The sequence below is a fragment of the Hylobates moloch genome, unplaced genomic scaffold (assembly GCF_009828535.3).
Source record: "Hylobates moloch isolate HMO894 unplaced genomic scaffold, HMol_V3 SCAFFOLD_18, whole genome shotgun sequence".
Lineage (NCBI taxonomy): Eukaryota > Metazoa > Chordata > Mammalia > Primates > Hylobatidae > Hylobates > Hylobates moloch.
Genome location: NW_026652293.1, coordinates 28,140,764 through 28,162,847, shown reverse-complemented (window position 1 = coordinate 28,162,847; position 22,084 = coordinate 28,140,764). Strand labels below are relative to the sequence as shown.

At 37.4% G+C, this 22,084-nt stretch overlaps 1 protein-coding gene, 1 long non-coding RNA gene and 1 pseudogene across 8 annotated transcripts in view; 2 read left to right on the top strand and 1 right to left on the bottom strand.

Annotated features, from left to right (window-relative positions):
• SWT1 (SWT1 RNA endoribonuclease homolog) overlaps nucleotides 1-22,084 on the top strand; it is a 141,460-nt gene that overhangs the window by 116,265 nt on the left and 3,111 nt on the right. For 5 of the 7 annotated variants that reach the window (XM_032137263.2, XM_032137262.2, XM_058430368.1 and 2 more), the window contains 2 exons: nucleotides 2,347-2,411; nucleotides 16,391-17,532. In XM_032137263.2, coding sequence (XP_031993154.1) covers nucleotides 2,347-2,411; nucleotides 16,391-16,520 — 195 coding nt within the window. In that variant the 3' untranslated portion in view covers nucleotides 16,521-17,532. Of the gene's footprint in view, nucleotides 1-2,346; nucleotides 2,412-10,873; nucleotides 11,049-16,390; nucleotides 17,533-21,968; nucleotides 22,035-22,084 lie in introns of those variants that run through there. The other 2 variants (XR_009210684.1, XM_058430369.1) reach the window with 2 other exon arrangements.
• On the top strand, nucleotides 6,581-7,537 carry LOC116457804 (26S proteasome non-ATPase regulatory subunit 7-like; annotated as a pseudogene).
• On the bottom strand, nucleotides 14,193-18,684 carry LOC131381762 (uncharacterized). The gene is made up of 3 exons (XR_009210685.1): nucleotides 18,520-18,684; nucleotides 14,746-14,815; nucleotides 14,193-14,248 (listed from the first exon to the last, which is right to left on the bottom strand). It is a non-coding gene; the product is annotated as an uncharacterized LOC131381762 (long non-coding RNA).

Genomic DNA, 22,084 nt, shown 5'->3' with positions numbered 1-22,084 from the left:
TATATATATATATATATATATATATATTAGAGACAGGGTCTCAGTGTGTTGCCCAGGCTGGGGTGCAGTGGCTGTTCACAGTCACAGTCATGACCCACTAGATCCTTGAACTCCTAGGCTCAAGCAATCTTCCTACCTCAGCCTCCCAGGTAGCTGGGACTATAGGCACGCACCATCGTGCCTGGCTGATTCACAGATTTTTAAAATCATTTCTCTTAAAAGAATTGCTTTTCCTACATCAGTTACTACATTGGAGATATTCGTCTAATATAAAAAATAGTGGTAGGACTGTCTAGATCTTTTAAGGAGTTTGACTATTTTTATATTTCTCCTTTGTCTTTTCTTGAATTTTTTAATTAAAAACAAGCCATTTCTAATATCTGGCTTTTATTCTAAGTATTACAGCTAAAAAGTAATGATACCCATTTCACAATTCGTTTTATAGTCACAACTCTAATGTTTGCTGACAATGGCATCTTTTAGCTATTTTTTTCCCCTGGAAATTAAAATTGTTCATTTAAGCATGGAGATGATATTTAACAGTGTAATTTAAAATGTCTCAATATGGGTAAGTGAAAATGTCTTCATAGGCAAAATTAATTAATATGGTGAAACAAGATCAGGCCAGACCATCATGAGACTGTGCTTCAGTTTTTCTATATTAGTAAAGTAACTGCCTATTTTGTAAATTATCTACTATAACCTGGAATTATGTCACCTTTATACTTCCAGCTGTGTTCTTGGATAAATGTCTAAATGTATGTGGATGGTTACTTTTACAACTAGAGATAAATCTAGATACTTAAATTTATTAAAAGCTTAATATAAATTATTTTATATTCATATTTAACAGGTTCAAAGTCAGTTTTTCAGCTGATTTTTCTCAACTGTTGTAGAAAATGGATCATTCCCTTCATCCTCTGACCAAATATCTGCAGTGTGTTGACATTTGGTGGCCCATGTTCTGATACGTTGTAGGTCCCAGAATGTGTGGCTATGGTAACAATATCAACAGCCCTTAGGAGAAGGCAGAACATGTAAAGAAGAAAGAAGTGGACTGGTTGATAGTTTAAATGAATATTTATAATATTTTTAGAAGATTCTTTTAATAAAAATTATGGTAAATTATATACCAATTTCATATAATCATTAAATATAATATGAAATGTTATATAATTAAACAATACTAAATATATAAATATATACTAATTTTAAGCAAAATATCCATGTTCATTTAAATATTTGAAAACTATATATATGTGTGTGTGTATATAAATGTATAATTTTTCTTTTTTTAAATAGAGACAGGGTCTCACTATGTTGCTCAGGCTACTCTCAAACTCCTGGGTTCAAATAATCCTCCCACCTTGACCTTCCAAAGTGCTGGGATTATAGGCATGAGCTGTTGCACCTGGCCAAAAAAAAAACTGTATATTTTTAAACTTTCATTGAATGAAACATTTTCTACACAAATATGGTAAACTTTCTATGAAAACATTGAAGAAAGTCATGGAATTTTTGCCAATAAGCAATACATTGAATTGTATAGAAGACTTTTATGATATGAATCTTTAAATTAGTAGTAATTAAATCAGGGGGTATCAATTCTTCCCCACCAAAAAATGCATGCCAGCTAGCAACACTTAGAAATATTTTTTAAGTAAATTGAATAGAAATTAGCCTTACTGTTTCCTTTTACTAATTCTAATTTTCTGAAAATTTAGTCAGTATGTTATTTGTTATCTGATCAAAATAATTTTTCTCTGCAAGTTTTCAGATTCTTCCCTGCATATAAATAGGAATATTGTCTAAATCAATAGTAAATTTCAAGATTCCTTCACTGTGTCTTCCATATGTGTGCCATAGCTAGTTTTTATATGATGAAAGATTTTTATATTTATGCTATTATAAATTATATCTCTGAATTATAGATATTTATTAATTTAAACCTATTAGTTTAAACATGTAGACCTCAATAATCTGAGAAATATATTTCTTTAGAAAATGTCTGTAAATCAGACTTTTTCCTAAACCAGATGGAAATGTCTGTCGTTTATAATCTTATTTGTGTTTTTCTGTCCATTTGATCTCTACTGTGTCTAGGCCCATCTCACCTCTGCTGGTTCTACTAACAGATTAAGATGTAACAGTGGGATTCATATTTTTGCACACAGTTCCATGTTAGCATTATAGTTGTTGCACTTCTTATTGTTGCTGTTTAATCCTTTTTATGCAATAACTAGAAATTTGAACTTTCCTCTCAGAATATGGGCTACTCTAATTTTGCTGTCATCATTCATTTTATTTAATATATATTTTTAATAACTATATCTTGGTTCCTTTCAGGTAAATAAAAATGTCAAATTTACTGCCCAGGAACTTTATGATTGTGTTTCTCAGACTGAGTATAGGTAAGTCATATCTATATATAGATATAAACCATTGTAACAAGCTTTTCCACATACAGCAGCACTTGGTGGTGGTGGTGGTGATGTGTTTTTTCATTGTCTTTTCACTACACTATGTTTTTTTTAACCTTACTAATATGAAATATTTCCTACATACAAAAAGGTCATGTGTGTTTATCTGCTATAAGGTTTAAAGTGGTTCTCCAATTTTTTGGCCTCAAGCCTTTGTTACATTTTTTAAAATTATCGAAGATCCCAAAGAGCTTTTCTTTATATGGGTCATTATCTAGCTATATTTGTTGTATTAAAACTTAGAACTGAGAATTTTAAAATGTTTATTAATTCACTTAAAAATAACAACTACATGTTAAGATAAATAACAGATTATGAAAATATTAGATGTGACATTGCTGTACATTTTTGCAAATCTTTTAATGACTGGCTTAATAGAAGGCAGCGGGATTCTTACAACTGCTTTTGCATTCAATCTGTTTTGATAAGCATGGCTGGATTGCGGGAAAACTACTGTTCACTTTTGCAAGAGCAAGAGTACAAAAGATAAATCACATCTTAGTCTTTATTTATTTATTTATTTATTTTTTTATTTTTTTATTTTTTCTTTGACACAGAGTTTTGCTCTTGTCGCAAATGGTGCGACAATGTGCAATGGAGCGATCTTGGCTCACTGCAACCTCTGCCTCCCAGGTTCAAGCGATTCTCCTGCCTCACCTTCCCAAGTAGCTGGGATTATAGGCACCCACCACCATGCCTGGCTAATTTTTTGTATTTTTAGTAGAGACGGGGTTTCACCATGTTGGCCAGGCTGGTCTTGAACTCCTGACCTCAGGTGATTGGCCTGCCTCAGCCTCCCAATGTGCTGAGATTACAGGCTTGAGCCACCGCGCCCGGCCACATCTTAGTCTTATTATGGAAATAGCTTTGACTTCTTTGACCTCGCATACCCTCTGAGAGAGTCTTAGATTCTCTGTGGTCCCCAGACCATGTTTTGAAGAACAACTGATATAAAAAATACCCATCTGCCTACCATTCAACTAACAAACTTGAATTTTACCCATTTCTAGCTGTAACCTACCTTTTATTGTCTCTCAAGGGATTGTATCTTTATAGTTCTCATCTTTTTTTTTATGGTTTTACTATTATTTATAACAAAAATACGTTGATTTATCTTGCTGATTTTTGAACTTAAATGTATCACACTATATACTTTTTTTCCAAAATAATTTGTTTTATAGCATTCATACATAACAAAAAGGGCAAGTATTATAAATCCAATTCTTTTTTTTTAATCTTTTTTTTTTTTTTTTTTTTGAGACAGGGTCTCACTATGTTGCCCAGGGTGGTCTCGAACTCCTGGACTCAAGCAATCTTCCTGCCTTGGCTTCCCAAAGTACAGGGATTGATTACAGGCATGAGCCACCACACCCAGCCGCAAATCCAATTCTTATATACACAGGGTATAGTTGTGAAGCCTTTGCTGTGGGCTAAATATGCACCCTCCAAACTTATACATTGAAATCTAATCCCCAATGTGATAGTATCAGAAGATGGGGCCTTTGGGAATTGGATTAGTGCCTTTATAAAAGAGATGTGAGCATTAGCTAATTCCTTCCCTTCTGCCATGTGAGAACACATAGAAGGCACCATCTGTGAGGAAGAGGACCCTCACCAGACACCAGATCTGCTGGTGCTTTGATCTTGAACTTCCCAGCCTCCAGATCTGTGAGAAATTTTCTTGTTTATAAGCTGCCCAATCTAAGATACTTAGTTATGGCAGCCTGGACAGTCTAAGATATCCCTCTAATTCTAGGCCCAGGCAAATTCATGAGGAGCTAAAACTGTTTAACTCCTTCACTGTTGCCTTCCAGTACCCTCCACCACTACATATTCCATTTTAGCTTAACATCAGGATTGATCCATGTTGACACATGGGGCAGTAATTGGTTTTCAGTGAGTTCTGTTGTAACACGACATGTGGATTTGTAAATGTTGCCACTGCATTGTATAGTCATGCAATAAAAACCACAAGGCTTAGGGGAAAAATGGGATTAGGAGCATAACACTTAACCTCATTTGGGACACATTTTTAAAAAGATAGGAACTTAATAATAAGTATCACTAAACCACAGTTCATTTGCTATTTATAACTTAACATATGTACCTGTGTGGCTACAAAATAATCTGAGCAGGCCTAGTGACAAAGTTAACTAGCAAAATGCTTCTACTGTTAAAGCTCCAGACTGATAAATTTGTTTGAGGATATCAGATGTAGGATTGATAGTCAGTCATACACAAATGTTTCAACACAACTATGAAAGTTCACCAACTCATTAGATCAAAATAAGTTTTTCAAGAAAATCTGAAGCCAGTTGACATACACAAATCTGTTACAATTGGGGGAGAAAATGTTTTCTTGCCCTAATCTTCAGATTGTCAGTGAATCGGTTGTACTCATTATAGATTTTTACAGATAATCCATATTTAAATATTGTGTGAGATGTGTCAAAAATATAACATCTTCCAACCTTAGCCATATTTTTTAGTGTAAAAAGCTTATTGCAGATACATGGAGGCCACAATCTCTTGAAGCATGATCCTAGTAGACGTCTAGAATTGTTTTGATTTTACCTTACTTTTGGAGCAGTTGGCAGAGTTTTTATTGGGGGAAGTTCAGGAGTCAGGTCAAATGTTCATAGTTAAAGTAGTTGTACTATTTTTTTTCTTTGTTTTCTTTCCATTTACTATTTCAGGGATTTAAACTATGAAGTTAATCAGTAAACCCTCTTATACCCAGAAGGATGATTTTAAAGAGAAATCAAATATATTTAGTATCTTGAAGGCATTGAAAAATGGTAATTGCTGCTCAGCAAGCTTTCAGTTAATAGCATTTAGATCTTTTGGGTTTTTTGTGAAATTATTTGCCAATATTTAGAGTACACAGTATCTTCCATATTTGCCTCTGATGTGCTCCACAACTTAAAATTTTCGAATAAGCTGCCAAAAGAGAGAGGGTTTTTTGGTTTCACTGGTTCATACTAGATATGAGGCCAATTGTGGCAGATGAAAGGTGACACCATTTCCGTGTGACTCAGAGGTGAAAACAGAAGAATGATTTAACTTGCATATAGATGACTCCCTTTGGGAATGTGAAGGACGGTTACTTAATGTTTAAGACAATTATTTAAATTGTCTGAATTTGATAATCTTTGTTTTTTTTAAAGCATTAGTTGTAAACAAGGAAACTGTTGATGTGCCACACCATATTTATTGCAATAAGGAGATGTGAAATAATGAGAAATGTATCTATGCCCTGATATGGTTAGGTTTTGTGTCCCCACCCAAATCTCATCTTGAATTGTAATCCCTATAATCCCTACAATCCCTACGTTTCGAGGGAGAGAACAGGCGAAGGTAATTGAATCATGAGAGCAGTTTCCCCCATGCCGTTCTCATGATAGTGAGTTCTCATGAAATCTGATGGTTTTATAAGAGGCTCTTCCCACTTCACTCAGCACTTCTCACTCCTGCTGCCTTGCAAAGAAGGTGCCTTTCTTCCCCTTCCTCCATGATTGTAAGTTTCCTGAGGCCTCCCCAGCCATGCTGAATTGTGAGTCAGCTAAACCTCTTTCCTTTATAAATTACCCAGTTTTGGGCAGTTCTTTATAGCAGTATGAAAACGGACTAATGACAGTCGCTGACTCTGGTTCCTGAGACAGAGGTCCTAAAACCCTTATAGATAGGACTTCTGGGAGAATCTTTTGTTCTAATCTTTGGTCTTTAACCTGGGTTCCTGACACAGAGCTCCTAAATCTCTTGGAATTTCCTAGGTGATAGGAGCATCATTTGCTTTAACGAGGCAACTCTTGGTGGGCTCCTGGATGGGGGCTGGTCACCAGGAGGACCAAGCCATGATTAGAAGCTTAACACATTCAGCTGTACCCCCTATCCTCTCAGAAGGGGAGAGGGGCTCCAGGTTGAGTTAATTATCCAGCATGCCTACAGTATGAAGCCTCCTCCATAAAAATCCCTGAACTGGCAGCAGCTGCCAAACTGGAATAGGAGAAACTGGGCCTGGAGGAGCTGCGAGAGTCCTTGCCACTGTTGGTGTTGGCGAGTGGCAGGGAGCCAGGCCTTGAGGGATAGGGTGTGTTGTGATGCCAGAGCTTGTGGTGCAGAAGGTGGTGGTCTACCCCCTGTTGCTTCTCAGTGTGGTGGATCACTTCAACTGATTTGGTGAGGTTGGAAACCAGAAGCATGTTGGTGTGCTACTGGGGTCATGGCAAAAGAAAATACTTGATATGTCCAAGAGTTTTGCAGTCCCTTTTTATGATGATGACTAAGTCCTTTTTTATGAAGATGACAAAGATGATTCTGTCTGATTGTTAGACCAAGATTATTTGGAAAACATGTATGGAATGTTTAAGAAGGTAAATGCCAGAGAAAGAATATTTGGGTGGCACCACACAGGCCATCAATGAAGTAATGAAATGATACTGCCCTAACTCTTGTTTTGGTCATTATTGATGTGAAACCCAAGGACCTGAGCCTGCCCACAGAGGCATATATTGTGGAAGAAGTAACAGAAACATATACAGTGGAAGAAGTTCATGTTGATAGAACTACAACCACAAAAACATTTGAGCATGTGACCGTGAAACTGGAGCAGAGGAAGCTGAGGAAGTCAGAGTCAAACACTTGTTATGAGACATCAAAGACACTACTATGGGTACTCTTTCCTAGCAGATTATTAACCAGGTCTATGCATGGCTTGAAGGGTAAAAGTAGTGACAGGCAAGCTACCCATAAACCATCAGGTCATCTGCCTGCTGTAGGATGTCTTCAACCTGCTGCCAGATGTCAGCCCTGATGAGTTTGTCAAGGCCTTTCACCTGAAGACCGACAACCAAATGGAGGTGATATACTTGGCCTTGCTGATCTGTTTTTGGTTGCCCTGCACAGCCTCATCAGCAACAAGGTTGCCAACCAGGATGCAGAGAAGAAAGACGGACAGGAAAAGAAGAAAGCAAAAAAGGATAGAAAAGATGACAGAGAGAAAGACAAAGATAAGAAAACAAACAGTGATGAAAGAAGAGAAAAAGGAGAAAAAGTAAAACATGTAGCTTTTAAAATTTGTAAATTAACCTAATAAACTAAATCAGTGTGCTGCTACAAGGTTCTTGCTTGCTTTTAGAGCTTTTTGAAAAGCTGTTCTATTGACAACCCTCTGCTTCTGGCCACCCTTGCTGTGGCATTACATGGAAGCAAATGGATAGAGGGACTGATCTTGTACCTAATACTGCAGTTTCAACTGCTGTGAGTTGAGGATATAATAGTCAGCTCCAGCTTCAGATTGTGTGAGAAAAATTAAGAGAAGTCAACATAACATTTCTGGTATTCTTCATTCTTTACCTGTAAAACCAGGAGTTGAATTTTCTCCCACCTTAAAAGACTCCTGGGGTCTATTTCTGGTAATTTACAAAATTGCTGAACGGAGTGCGTGAATTCCACCCATTCTCTGCCTTTTAACACTTTTGAGTTCTGACCCTTTTGAACCGTGTTGAGAAAACCACACCATATTTTGGATCTATGTGTAGTTCTGGCATTCTTAGGGCTTGGGATGCAGCTTTATATTTCGTTTACCTTCAAAGACACAATTAAATGGTTTGGTTAAAAAAAAATCCCTGAACTGCCAGGTTCAGAGAGCTTCCAGGTTGCTGGACCCATGTAGCTGCTTGGGCAGTGGCACACACAGAAAAGGCATGGAAGCTCCAGCGCTTTCCAACATATACTTGGTAATATCAAGTATTTTATAAAAAATGAGTAAAACATAAATATTTCCCTGAGTTCTGTGAGCTGTCCTAGCAAACTAAACCTGAGGAGGGAGTTGTGGGAACCCTCCTGATTTATAAGCCAGTTGGTCAGAAGTATAGGTGACAAACTGTTACTTGTAGTTGTTGTCTGAAGTGGGGGGCAGTCTTGTTTGATCAGCCCGCAACCTGTGGGAGTTGACTCTGACTCCAGATTGTGTCAGAATTGAATTGAATTATAGTACACCGAGTTGGTGTTCACTGGAGAATTGCTTGCTGTGTGGAGAAAACCCCACACATATCTGGGGTCACAATTGTTGAGTGGAGTATATGAGAGTAGGAAACCCCACAACCTCCAGGTCGACCAACTACCTATAAATTGCGGGTTCCCATGACTCCTTCTTCAGGTTCAGTTAATTTGCTAGAGTGGCTCATAGAACTCAGGGAAACATTTTACTTACATTTACCCATTTATTATGAAGGATAAATTAAAGGATACAAATGAACAGGTAGATGAAGAGGAGATACATAGAGTGAGGTTCAGGAAAGTCCCAAACATGGGAGCCTCTGTCCCCATGGAGTTGGGTGTGCCACCCTCCTGGCATATGGATATAATTAAGTAGCTCAAGAACATAAAACTGTTTTATGGGTTCTAATAAAGTAAGGAATTAAGGTTTTAGATTAAAGTAGCTTTGACGAAAAGTGAATTCCATAAGACACAGAAGAACCTTGGTGCTTCTATCTGCAATTCAGTTGGTGTTTTCTCTTCTCCAGTTTTTAGACTCTTTGAAGTAGCTTTTGCTCTTGCCAGTAGAGTGTCTGAGCACTGCTCACCCTGAGCAGATGAGGAGTTTGCTCCAAATCCAGGATGGTAAATTAAGGAGATTATCAAACATTACCAAACAAATCTCTTGTGTGGTATCTTCTATCTTTATAAGAAATTAGTTAGGTACAGCATTTAATTCACTTTTTTTTTCTGTCTTGTAAGTTCTTGATAAAGTGTTTTGATGTGTTTGTTAGGCAATTATGTAAGGTTTTTGTTTGTTTTTTCCTTTATGAGATAATAAACTAGTTTGTGACATCAGTCTCAAAGTACCTGACTGTATGAGACGGATACCAAACCAAACTGTTTTTCTTTCTCTGAAACTCATCACAACACACTTCTGACACCAGGCAATCAGATGCACCCCATCTCTGACGTATACATGTGACCTTTGTATCTCTCTTTTTTCACGTAGCATAATGTTTTTGAGGTTTATCCACATTTTAGCATATATCAATACTTCATTCCTTTTCGTGGCTGAATAAGATTCCATCACACACACACACATATATACACACCACATTTTGTTTATTCATTCATCTCTTGATGGACATTTGGGTTCTTTCCACTTTTTGACTATTATAAATAGTATTGCTCTTTGTGTATAAATATTTGAACTCTTATAATTGTTTTCCATTTTGGGGGTCAAATACCTAGGAGTAGAATTCCTGGGTGAGATTCTAATTATCAGAAGCTACACTATTTTACATTTCCACTAACAATATACAACAGTTCCAATTTCTCTTCATCTTGGACAACACTTGTTATTTTCCCTTTTTTTAGTTTTGGTTGGTTATTGCCATCCTGATGAGTATGAAATTGTATCTCATGGTGATTTCAATTTGTATTTCTCTAATATTAATTAGGGAAGAGGTTGAACTTCTTTTCTTGTGCTATTTGGCCATTTGTGTATCTTCTTTGGAGAAATGTGTATTCACCGCTTTGCTCATTTTTAGTGGGTTGGTTTTCTTTCTGTTACTAGAATTCTTTATGAGGAATTTGGCCTCAGGCCAAAATCTTATGTGATGTTTGAGCCCACTGTAGACAATTACAGAGCTTTATCTGACAAACTCAATGGGGGAAGCTGCTTTCTTCATACCTAAAGAAATGACCTAAAAGGAAGAGTTGAGGCACAAAATATAATTTAAAGAGTTTACTTGAGCCAGAGTGAAGACAGCTGCCCCTGGTGTGTGTTAAAGTTGCCTTGGGGAGTGTACCCTCAGCCCTTGTTACAAGCAAATTTTTAAAAGCAGAGAGAACAAGGAGTGGGCTGATACAAAGTTATTTGACAGGAATTCTCAATAGTTGACAGAGATATCATTGTTCAGTGATTGGCTATACATAGTTGAATTAGAGGATATGAGTTAGGGTGTCCAGCATATGGCAGTTACAGCTTCTTCTTGTCAGTTAGCCTGGAGCCCACATAGCAAGTGGCTTCAAGAGATAATTATTTAGCTCAAGGGGGAGTGATGTGACTGCTGTTTCATTCCAGTGCCTCTCTGGACCTGATAGTTTAAACAGGCTTGCATTCCTCAGATAAGTGTCTTTTTTTTTTTCCATGCCAGTGTATGATGTTTTCTGGAGGTACTTACTGGCAGTGACTGAGACTCCCTGCAGCCATGCTCACACACAGCTGCATTCCTAGCGCAGGTGACTCTGTTTGGAGGCCTTCTTATGAGGAGATGGGGGAGTTGGCTGAGGCACTTCCCAGGTACCTCCACTGAGGCTTCCTTTTGGAGGCTTTGACTAAGGTGTTTCTCTCTTATCTGACTCAGTATTTTTCTGCTTCTAGCCCTTCCTCCTCTTCCTCCCTGCAGGCCCCTGGGTTCATGAAGATGCAGAGGCAGCAGCCTTCTTCAGGGCTTCTCAGCAATGAGACAGTGTGCCCCACCCTGACAACCCGGCAGTGCATATTTATCTGACCCTTTCCTAGGGAAGTAATGAAACACTGGAGAACTAGCACCTCTCATTTTGCCCCTTGCTTATACTGTGGCAAAAAGTGAATAAAGACTTGATGGTTACTTTTAATTTGCCTTGTCCTTATTAACCACATCAACACCTGGTGGTTCAACATGTTATATATTCTGGATATTAGACCCTTATCAGATATATAATTTGCACATATTTTCTCTCACTCTGTAAGTTGTCTTCACTTTTTGGTAGTATCCTTTGGTGCACAAAAGTTTTTAATTTTGATTATTTATGTATTTTTTTCTTGCATTGCCCATGCTTTTAAGACTACCTAAGAATCCATTGCCAAACCTAAGGTTATGAAGATTTATCCTGGTGTTTTCTTCTAACATTTTTATAGTTTTAGCTCTTACAGTTAGGCCATTGATCCATTTTGAGTTAATTTTTGTATATGATGTAAGGTGAGGGGTCCAGCTTCATTCATGCATTCATCCATCCATATACATGTATGTGGATATCAAGTTTTCCTAATAGCATTATTGTTGAAGAGACCATTCTTTCTCCATTGAATGGTCTTAGCATCCTTGATGAAAATCAGTTGACCATATATGTGAGAGTTTATTTCACAACTTTTAGTTCTGATCCATTGGATGTCTGTCTATCTGCTCATGGCAAACTATTTTGGTAATAGTTGCTTTGTAGTGAGTTTTGAAATTGACAAGTGTAAGTCCTCTAACATTTTCCTTTTTCAAGATTTTGTTATTTGGGATGCCTTGCAATTCTATCTGAATTTTAGGATCAGCTTTTCTGTTTCTACAAAAAAGGTTGTTGGGATTTTGATAGAAATTGCATTGACAATGTAGATCAGTTTGGGGAGTATTACCATCTTACTAAATATTACAGTCCATTAACATAGCATGCCTTTTCTCTTATTTAGATATTCTTTAATTTCGTTCATCAGTGGTTTTTTTTGTTTTTGAGACAGAGTCTCACTCTGTCGCCCAGACTGGAGTTCAGTGGCACGATCTTGGCTCACTGCAACCTCTGCCTCCTGGGTTCAAGCAATTTTCCTGCCTTAGCCTCCTGAGTAGCTGGGATTACAGGTGCACGCCACCAGGCCCAGCTAATTTTTGTATGTTTTTAGTAGAGATGGGGTTTCACCATGTTGGCCAGGCTGGTCTCGAACTCCTGACCTTGTGATCTGCCCGCCTCAGCCTCCCAAAGTGCTGGGATTACAGGCATGAGCCACCGCATATGGACAGTATACAAGTCTTATACCTCTTTGATTAAATTGATTTCCGAGTATTTTATTACTTTTGATGCTATCATAAGTGGAATTGTTTTATTTCCATTTCTGCTTGTTCATTGCTAATGTGTAGAAATACAATTGATTTTTTGTGTTGATCTTTTACATTGCAACTTTGCTGAATTAGTTTATTAGATCTAACAGTTATTTTGTGACTTCTTTAGGATCTACAAATAGAAATTATTCTGTTTCTTTGTTTCCAGTTTGGATCTCTTTTATTTCTTATTCATGCCTAATTGCTGTGGCTAGAACTTCTAGTACAATGTTGGATAGTATGAAGTTGTACAAAGTTGTACAAAATGGTACAAAGTTGAATAGTGAAATTCGAAGCCTTCCTTATCGTGTTCTTGATCTGAGGAGGAAAGCATTCATTCTTTTACCGTTGATGTTAGCTATTATATATTGCTTTTGTATTTGTATTTTATATATTACATTGTATTCCATTTTTCTTTTATTTGACGTACACATTGCAAATGTAGAAATTTGCAATAGAAAATTCAGAAAAATAAAAAATTCAGCGGGTTGTAAAACACATACCCATTATAGACCTCATTCTTGGATTTTGGAAAAATTGCATCCAATGTTGGAATTAGATCACGTAAATTCACTAGTACCATGCCATTTTGACCAGATTGGTTATGGGAAAGGAATCACAAAACTGTGTGGAATTATTTTTAAATTGATAAAATTTCCAGTTATTTTGACCTGAGATTTGGTCAAAGCAAATTTGATACCATTAATAGGAAAATCTAGAGAAATAGTGGCTGTTATTTTGCAGAATCTCATGAATCGCAGAACTAGAAGCAACCTCCAGTTTTGAGCTCTCTTCTCGAAAGAATCAGGAATTGGAATAATTCCTCTTGGAAAAAAAGAAATAGGGACATAAAATATTTGTACTATCAGAGGAAGAAGGGAAAGAGAGTTTTTGTTTTAATTTAGGCAGACTCAGGTCAGATTGATGGTTTTTATAGGCCCAATATAAAGGAAGAACTATCTAGCAGTGAACTGCCTCTTACAATAGTGAGTGTCCCATCACCAGGAGGGAAAAGCTGAGGTCAGATGACTCACTGGAGATGCTGCGGAAGACAAGCAGAGGTGTTAAGGTGCCCCTGCAGCCAATATTCTGTCATTCTACAGATTAATCACCAGGAAAAGGAACTTAAGAATGCCTATCATCATGATCTAATAAAAAGTATAGGCCAAGCAGACACTATGAAAAACGCAATACTTTTCTCAGCCAGTGATGACAGAACTTGCTACAGGAAGCAAAATCTGTAGGTGATAATCCATTGTCAGAATACTAACTCACGTGAATTAAGAAACAAATGCCACTAGGAGGAAAAGAGAAGATAGAGCTCACCTCTTAATTACAAGGGGTGAGAGGAAGAAAAAGATAAGATACAGAAATAGATTCAAAAGTCTAGTTGCTGAAGGATATTTTTTTCACATGTGGAATAAATAAGGACAGGAATAGGGGCCTACCCTTTTAGTTTGTTTCGTTTTTAAGTTTATAAGAAAACATATCTCTGCTATTTTGAATCTCTTAAGAGTGTTTCAAAATCATTTTTTTGAGTAGTTATGAAGAATTGGCAGCACCATAGCACTATTTTTAAACTTTAAATGTAGAAAATGAGATTAGGGTTACACAAAGCCAAAAGTCAGATTTAAATTTTTTATTATTATTATTTTTAGGGAGCAGGTCATACTGTATTGCTTCGGCTGCTCCCAAACTCCTGGCCTTCATGATCTTCCTGGCTCAGCCTTCTGAGTTGCTAGGATTACAGATGTGAGCCTCCCAAAAGTCAGGCTTTAATCAGTCTCAGAGAAACCACACATTGTCAAGAAGTGAGATTATTCCAAATATGGTACATTTACTTTATTATTATTTACTTCGGTGTTGTCACTACTCCTTGTCCTGTCCCAAGTTCTGATTGTCCCTTCAGTTCTTCTCCCTTTGTACCCTCCATCAAGCGATCTGTCATGTGGGAGGGGCAGTGGGAGAGGTAGCTAGTGGTTCTCTCCAACACCATGAATATGGCAGAACTATCTCAGAAGCCAAGGAAGTAATGACAGTGTAGCTGTTATAATAAAAATGACTGCCAGTTTTGAATACTTAACATGCCAGATGCTATACTAGATGTTGGGTGCTCTTTGTGAACTTACATAGACCATCTCCCAGTAGATTGAAAGAGTTATTTATGGGATTGAATTCTTTGACACTTTGAATTCTAGATGCTAGATATAATGGATTGGTGTCCTGCAATTTGGGATTCTACAATTTGTAGGCTCATGTTAGCTTTTGAAAGCCTGGCTGGCTTTGCCTGAAGTAAAATTGTGAAGTAGATATGGCACATATTAAGCACTCCCTGCTTCCCCATCCTTGGTTTAAGGTCACTAACATTCCTTTGGTAACTGCTAGGTAACTTGTCTCAGCAATATTTCTAAGAATTGAAACTCTGTCAACTTCCTTACCCCTCTCAAGTATCTGTTCCTTTCAGGAGGTACATCCTCTTAATATCCTCCAGTCCGCCTCTTCTTTACTCTCAAGCCAAATAAGAGAAAAATAAAAATTCTTAATATAATGGACTAACACTGGGATTTAAAATACATTTTTTGATATTTGAGGTAAAATACCATCAATTGTGATTAGCACAAACAAATAACATAGGAAGATAAAAGCACTTAGTTGCACAAATTCTTACATAGCCAACATGAAGACAACCTCGGTGTGATTCCTAGAATTCAGGAATAAGGGCTTCTTCCGTGGTGGACCTCCCACCAACAGGCAAAGCTGAATGCCTAAGCATAGCCTTTTATATAATGGGCTTGGTTGAACAATCTAGTTCTACCTTACCCTCTGAAGGACCTCTCTTAGTAGGAAATGGGCTTATGTTAAGATGTTTTAATCCAAGGGGTAAGCCACATAGTTGGAACAGAATTTTTAATATATCCAAAGGAAATGAAATCAGTATGTCAAAAAGATATCTGCCTCCAGTGTTCATTGTAGCAGTATTCACAATAGCCAAGATATAGAATTAACCTAAATGTCCATCAGTGAACGAATGGATAAAGAGAATGCGGGATATGTACACAGTGGAATACTATTCACTCTTAAAAAAAGAAGAAAATCCTGTTGTCTGAAACAACATGGATGAACCTAAAAGACATAAATAAACCAGGCACAGAAAGACACATACCCACATGTTCTCACTGATATGTGGAATCTAAAAAAGTACGAGTAGAGAATAAAATAGTGGTTACCATGGTCTAGGAGGATGGGGGGCTTTGAGGAGATGGTGGTGAAAGGACACAAAATTTCAGATAGGAGAAATAAGTTCAGAGATCTATTGTACAACATGGCGACTTTAGTTAATGACAATGTATTTTGAAAATCATTAAGAAAGTAGACTTTGGCTAGATGCACTGGCTCGTGCCTGCAATCCCAACACTTTTGGAGGCAAACATGGGAGAATTGCTTGAGCCCAGGAATGAGACCAGCCAGGGCAACATAGTGAGACCCTGTCTCTACCATAAAAAAAAGCAAAACAAAACAAAATTAGTCAGGTGTGGTGGTGTGTACCAGTGGTCCCAGCTACTTGGGAGGCTAAGGTTAGAGGGTCACTTGAGCCCGGGAGGTTGAGGCTACGGTGAGCTGTGATTGCACCACCATACTCCAGCCTAGACAACAGGAGTGAGACCCTGTCTTTAAAAAATAATAACTAAGGCTGGGCGTGGTGGCTCACACATGTAATCCTAGCACTTTGGGAGGCCATGGTAGGAGGATCACGTGAGCCCAGGAGTTCGAGGCCAGCCTGGGCAAGATGTTGAGACTCTTATCTCTAAAAAAAGGTTTTTTTAAGATAGTAATTTTAAAAATGGAGATTTTACATGTCCTCGCCACAAAAATAAGTGTGTGGAATAATGCGTATGTTATTTAGCTTGATTGGGCCATTCCACAATATATACCTAGTTCAGAATATCATGTTATACATTATATATATATATATATATATATATAGTTTTTATTTGTCAATTAAAATGTAAAATAAAATGAAAAAGAATTTTTATTTCTCTGACTAGCTGTCTTGCAGTGATTTAACATTTCTTTTTCTCCTAGGGAAAAGTTAACCATTGGATGCCGCCAGCTGGTTGAGATGGAATATACCATGCAGCAGTGCAATGCATCTGTTTATATGGAGGCCAAAAACAGGGGATGGTGTGCAGACATGCTCAACTATAGGATATAAGTACTGATTTGTAACTTTAAAGGAATTGCATTTGTCCTTAAGAATAACAGAGTAGTTTTCAATCTGGTCACTCTTTTGGGCCAAACCCAAGAGAATTTTAAGAAATGTTTCATAGGTATAAAAAGGTGATCACCTATTACTGACAATGTCATTGTAGCTCTAAAAAGTCTAATGTGTCCACTGTGGAATAAACTGCATAGACTCAACTCTTCTGGAGTTCACAATGTCTCCCTACCTCTATTCTTGATAGTGAGCCAGTATCTCTAAGGAAAGGAGAGCCGTATTTTTAGTCATCCTAGGGCAGGAGCCACTGTGGCATCTGAGGAAGACCCAGGGTACAGTATTAGCATTTCTGTCAACCCTAGGTATGGGCATGTGACCAGAGACACTGCCAAACCCTAAGAAATCATTAGGACATGATCATGCTCACCATATTTCACAAATCTTAACATGGGCTCTTTTTTATGATCAAACTGTCATCCATGTTGACCTGATGAAAAGAACACCCTCCTTCACCTCCCTCAAGGTAATGAAAGTAGAAATTTGACTTAAGCTCCTACTTCCTTATACAGCTTTTCCTTCTGTGGGCTTGTCACTTTTCAGTGCATTTCTAGTGGGGAAGAGCAGGGCGACCCCTCTGCTGAGTTTCTCCTTAAATGTGAAGCATAAGAGATTTATATAATAGAATTTGGTGGCAGTGACTGATGTTTGTCTTTAGCTAAAACCAGCTGTTTAGTTGACTTTTTAGTTATAGGATAAGTTGGAAATCCTTGTTTACTGGAATATATTATGCTTTTGTTAACACATTAGATTAAATCGAATTTGGTATTCTATTATAAATGTTTATTTTTTAAAGCAATAAATAACTTATTTTTGGTAAGATTTGGCTTCTTACTTCCAAATTGTTTCTGATATGTACATAAGGTATGATTATAAAAGTGACTGTCTGCAATAAAAGAGAACTTGTTCAGGATATTCACTAGTTGGTGTAGGACCTGTTAAGCTTTGGGTTTGCCAGATTAGGAAACCACACCACCAGCTGCACAGATGGGGCTCAAAGTGCTGTCAGAGATATGAGCTTCTGGGCAAATGGAGAAGCTTTAAGAGGGCATCTCTGCTCTCTGCCTCTTTCCTTTTCTTTCCTGAGAAGCCAAATATACATTCATCTGTTGCCTGCTGACCCCCATGAAAAGAAGTTTTTTCAGACCCTTATCCCTCAACTTCTAGTTGTTATTGCTGGGTTTTTGTTTTTCTTTGTTCTGGTAACTCCTTTTTTTTTTTTTTTTTTTTTTTTTTTGTTATCACTTTAATAGAGGTTAATCCTTTCCATAAAATTTCTTTTCAGTCTTATCACATATTTACCCTTATGCCTACCTCAGTCTTATATAAAAAACTTTTTCAATATTATTGATATGTGAAGATGTCCTTTTTTAACTTTCTAGTCTTTTTTATTCAAAAACATTGTTTTAAAATTTTTGTTTTAGCTTTTATTTCTTCCATTTGAAATCATTTGAAATGTCAGGTCTTGCTTTTTTTTCTTTTTGTTTTTTTGTTTTTCCCTCTCCCTTCTTTGTTGCTTTTTTTTTATGATCTTAAACTTTATTACTTTTCTATTTGTTGTCCTAATCATGTAATGCAGGGGTTGAGAGTTCCTTTACATTAGTGTTTTGCAACTTACTTTTTTTTTTTTTTTTTTTGAGGCAGAGTCTCACTCTGTCACCCAGGCTGGAGCATAGTGGCTCGATCTCGGCTCACTGCAACCTCTGCCTCTCGGGTTCAAGCAGTTCTCATACCTCAGCTTCCCAAGTAGCTGGGATTACAGGCATGTACCAGTACGCCTGGCTAATTTTTTTTTTTTTGTATTTTTAGTAGACCCAGGATCTCACCATGTTTGCCAAGCTGGTTTTGAACTCCTGACCTCAAGTTACCCACCTGCCTTGGCCTCCCAAAGTGCTGGGATTACAGGCATGAGCCACCACACTTGGCCTTTGAAACTTACTTTTACAAAAGATAGTTCATTTCTCTCCTGGGAAGACCAGGGAACATCCTCTGGTTTGGAGGGTCTCCAGCTCTCTCCATATTCTGAGCCAAGGAAAAGCTGGCTAAAGAATTGAAGTCTGTTGTGTCCCCGCAGGGTCCTCTTGTTAAGACCTGCAATGGTCAATTGTGACTGCACAGACTAGAACTTCACAGGTGGGTTAATCCCACTTTCACATTGTGGATCTTTGACTGTCACATGAAAGACCAGGTGACACAAGACATCTGAAGCTCTGTTTCCTTGCTATTTTGAACATTATTTTAAGGGAGAACACAAGTTCTTTCATTGTCAGTCCAGGTTTATTTAGATGGTGTCTTGGTCAGCTTTCAGAGCCTAGGTCACATTGTTCATATTCTTGACTTTTTGCTCTCTTAGCTAGCATGACAAGTTGGGATGAATTTCCCTTTTTCCTCAAAGGCTGGTGACTGCGTCCAGTCTCTAAGGATGTGATGCTACCCATGGCCCTTTTCTGACTTCAAGATTGGACAGGCCAGTCACACTCCTATTTATTGGGTATCTTGCTAATAAAACCCACTCCAGTGAACAGAACTGAGCTCCATGAAGGCAGGAACTACACTGTGTCTAGTGTCTCATAGTTGTGGTTAGTTAATATTTTTGACAAATTGACCTGCAGGCCCACCTACTTTAAAAAAAAAGACATACTTTACCTTTGCCTACCAAAGTTTGACTTGAAAGCTTTTAAGTTTGTCTGGTCTGTCAGGTGAAAAGCCACTTAGTAAAGTCAGACAGATACACCTCTCGTAGATCTTGGAATATGCCCCACAGAAATGGATTCTTCTGGAGCCAGAGTACCTCAAGATGTTGGCTTTCCTGAGGGTTTTAGTATTACATATACTTGTATTTTTAAAAATCCATCTCTGTATTCATGGAATTCTTTAGTATCTTTGGCTGTTGTTAAAAGCAAGAATTGGCCACCCTGAGGGTTTGTAGACTAGTTTTGGCCTGTGACAGGAATCCTTTTTAATTCTAGCTTTATGAACTAGATGTAGTTTGTCTCAAATTAATTCTGGATGTTGAAAACACTGAGAACAGATTCTTAAGCAGAATTACCAGTTATAAACCTGGAAGGTGTGGTGGTGGACACCCAAATCTGAGCTACTAGCTTGGTTCAGTATTCTTAGAGCACAAACCATTTTCAACATCCTATTCTTTATTTCTAATGAGGTAAAATATGGACATGTTCTAGCCCTTCTTCTAAGCTTGATATTTTAAAGGTTTGGTACCACTTTGGTTAAGCTAGAAAAACAAAACTTTTTTTCCTTCGTAAGTGTAGAGTTCTGTGAGTTCTGTCAAACATGTAATCATGTAATCAGCAGTCAAGATACTAAAGTCACACCAACCCCTAAAAATTCCCTCATGTCCCTTTGTAATTAACTCCCATCCCCGTCTCAGGAGGCCATTGATGTGTCTGCCATCCCTGTAGTTTTTCCTATTCCTGAATGCTATATAAATGGAGACTGTTTTTTTAAGAGACAGGGTCTTGCTGTGTTGCCCAAGTGCAATGGCTGTTCAGACATTATAGCATACTACAGCCTTGAACTCCTGGGCTCAGGCAATCCTCTCACCTCAGCCTCCTGAGTAGCTGGGACTACAAGTGCATGCCACTATGCCCAGCTAATGGAGGCTTTTGAGTCTGGCTTTTCATTTAGCATGATGCTTGAGACTTACCCATATTATCAGTAGTTCATTCTTTTATTCCCAAGAAGTATTGCATTGCCATGGATGTACAAATTTATTCATTCACCAGGTGGAAGGCTACTTTACTGAATTCAGTTTTTGGTGATTATGAATAAAGCTGCTATATTCACATACAGGTGTGTGTGAATATGTTCCTTCACTTGGGTAAATACCTATGAATGGGATTGCTTTGTCACAGATTATTAGAAAATGGATAGATTGTTTATTAAACTGCCTGTGCACCTTTGCAGTTCCTCCAGCAATGTATGAGAGTTCAAGTTGCTCTGCATCGTAAGCAGAATTTGGTATATTCAGTTTCAATAGGTGTATACCATTTTGGTTTTAATTTACATTTTCTTAATGATTGATTTATGATAGCATCTTTCTGTGTTCTTATGGCATCAACTTCTTTTGCAGTGTCTTCAAATATTTTACCCATTTAAAAATCGTTTTAACAGATCTCATCTTATTACCCTGCTGGACATTTCATTTCATCTCGGTAGTTTCATTACTCCAAGTTAGGTCTTTCTGTGTGCCTTTTTTTCTGGCTAAAATTATGTTACTCCCTTTGGTCATCCTGAGCAAATGTGTGGCCTCTATTCAGATATATGCCTCTGTTAAAGGCATTCCACACAGATCCAGCATGATTGAGTTTTGCTTCTCACCTTTGTTGAATCCCCAATAAGGTGTGGAGATGTTAACAAAGTTCATTATTTATTGGCCAAGATTATTGATGCTCATAGGTTGAAGAACCCATGACATTCACATGAGTTTGTATGTTCCTGTTTATAAACTCTACTTATTGTTCAAAGTGTCATTAATACTCTTGAGAAACTGGCAGTTTTATTATGAAGGATATCTGCAATTCATAGCAATTCCTCCTTTTTAACCTACAGACACTGATTTAACTTAATAAAACCTGTTTACAGGATCAAACTTGTAGCTTAGTCTTAACCAAGGATTTAAGGATTCATATATGAGTGTTTTTCTTTCTCCTTTACACCTAGTTAATTAACATAATCTTATGTCTCACTTGCTGACTCTTCAGATCTTTTTTTTTGGAACAAAATGCAGCTGCGTGTAAATTAACGACAGCAACTGAGTTTTCCATGAATCATATTCCCTTTTTTGAAGGCAACTCTGCAGTTACAGAAATGTCCTACTGGGGCTCCTCCTTTGCCTACTTCAATTTTAAGAATTCTGAGGTCAGGACAGGTAATGGGGTACACACCTAATTTGTTAATTAAGCAAGGATTCTAACGATATATCACATACCCAAATCCTGGATTTTCCCTAAAATATGATTATTATATTGGGAATTTGAAAACATGTTGAGCAGTGGTAAAGTACATGACACACTAGAAGCCAAAAATCAGAACCCTACATTTAAAGTTCATAATAAAAGATCCACTCCTGAGTATAACCAATAATATTTGGTTTAGATATTTTATAGCTTTTCTACCTTTTTAGGAAATTTAGAGTGTTTTATTAAATTGACCAGAAGTGTGGTATTATCAATCAATATTATTTTGAAACTATTCAAAAATTCCTACTGGTTAAAAAGCTTTTTTTAAAATTGTGCTGAGGCTATGCCATTTTCTCCCTCTCTGAAGAAAGTATGTACCTTTTAGATACAGATTAACAGTAACAAATGGCCACTGAGCACTGCTTTTTCTTTTTTTCCTTTCTGGAAACTTCTCATGTTCATGAAGACTAGCTACAACAGCTTCTTAAAAAAGATACTTTTTGGCCACCAAACTACCTCTTTGGCATCCAAGGTAATGCAGGAAAACTTTGACCCAAAGTATTCCCATATGTTATTTGCATT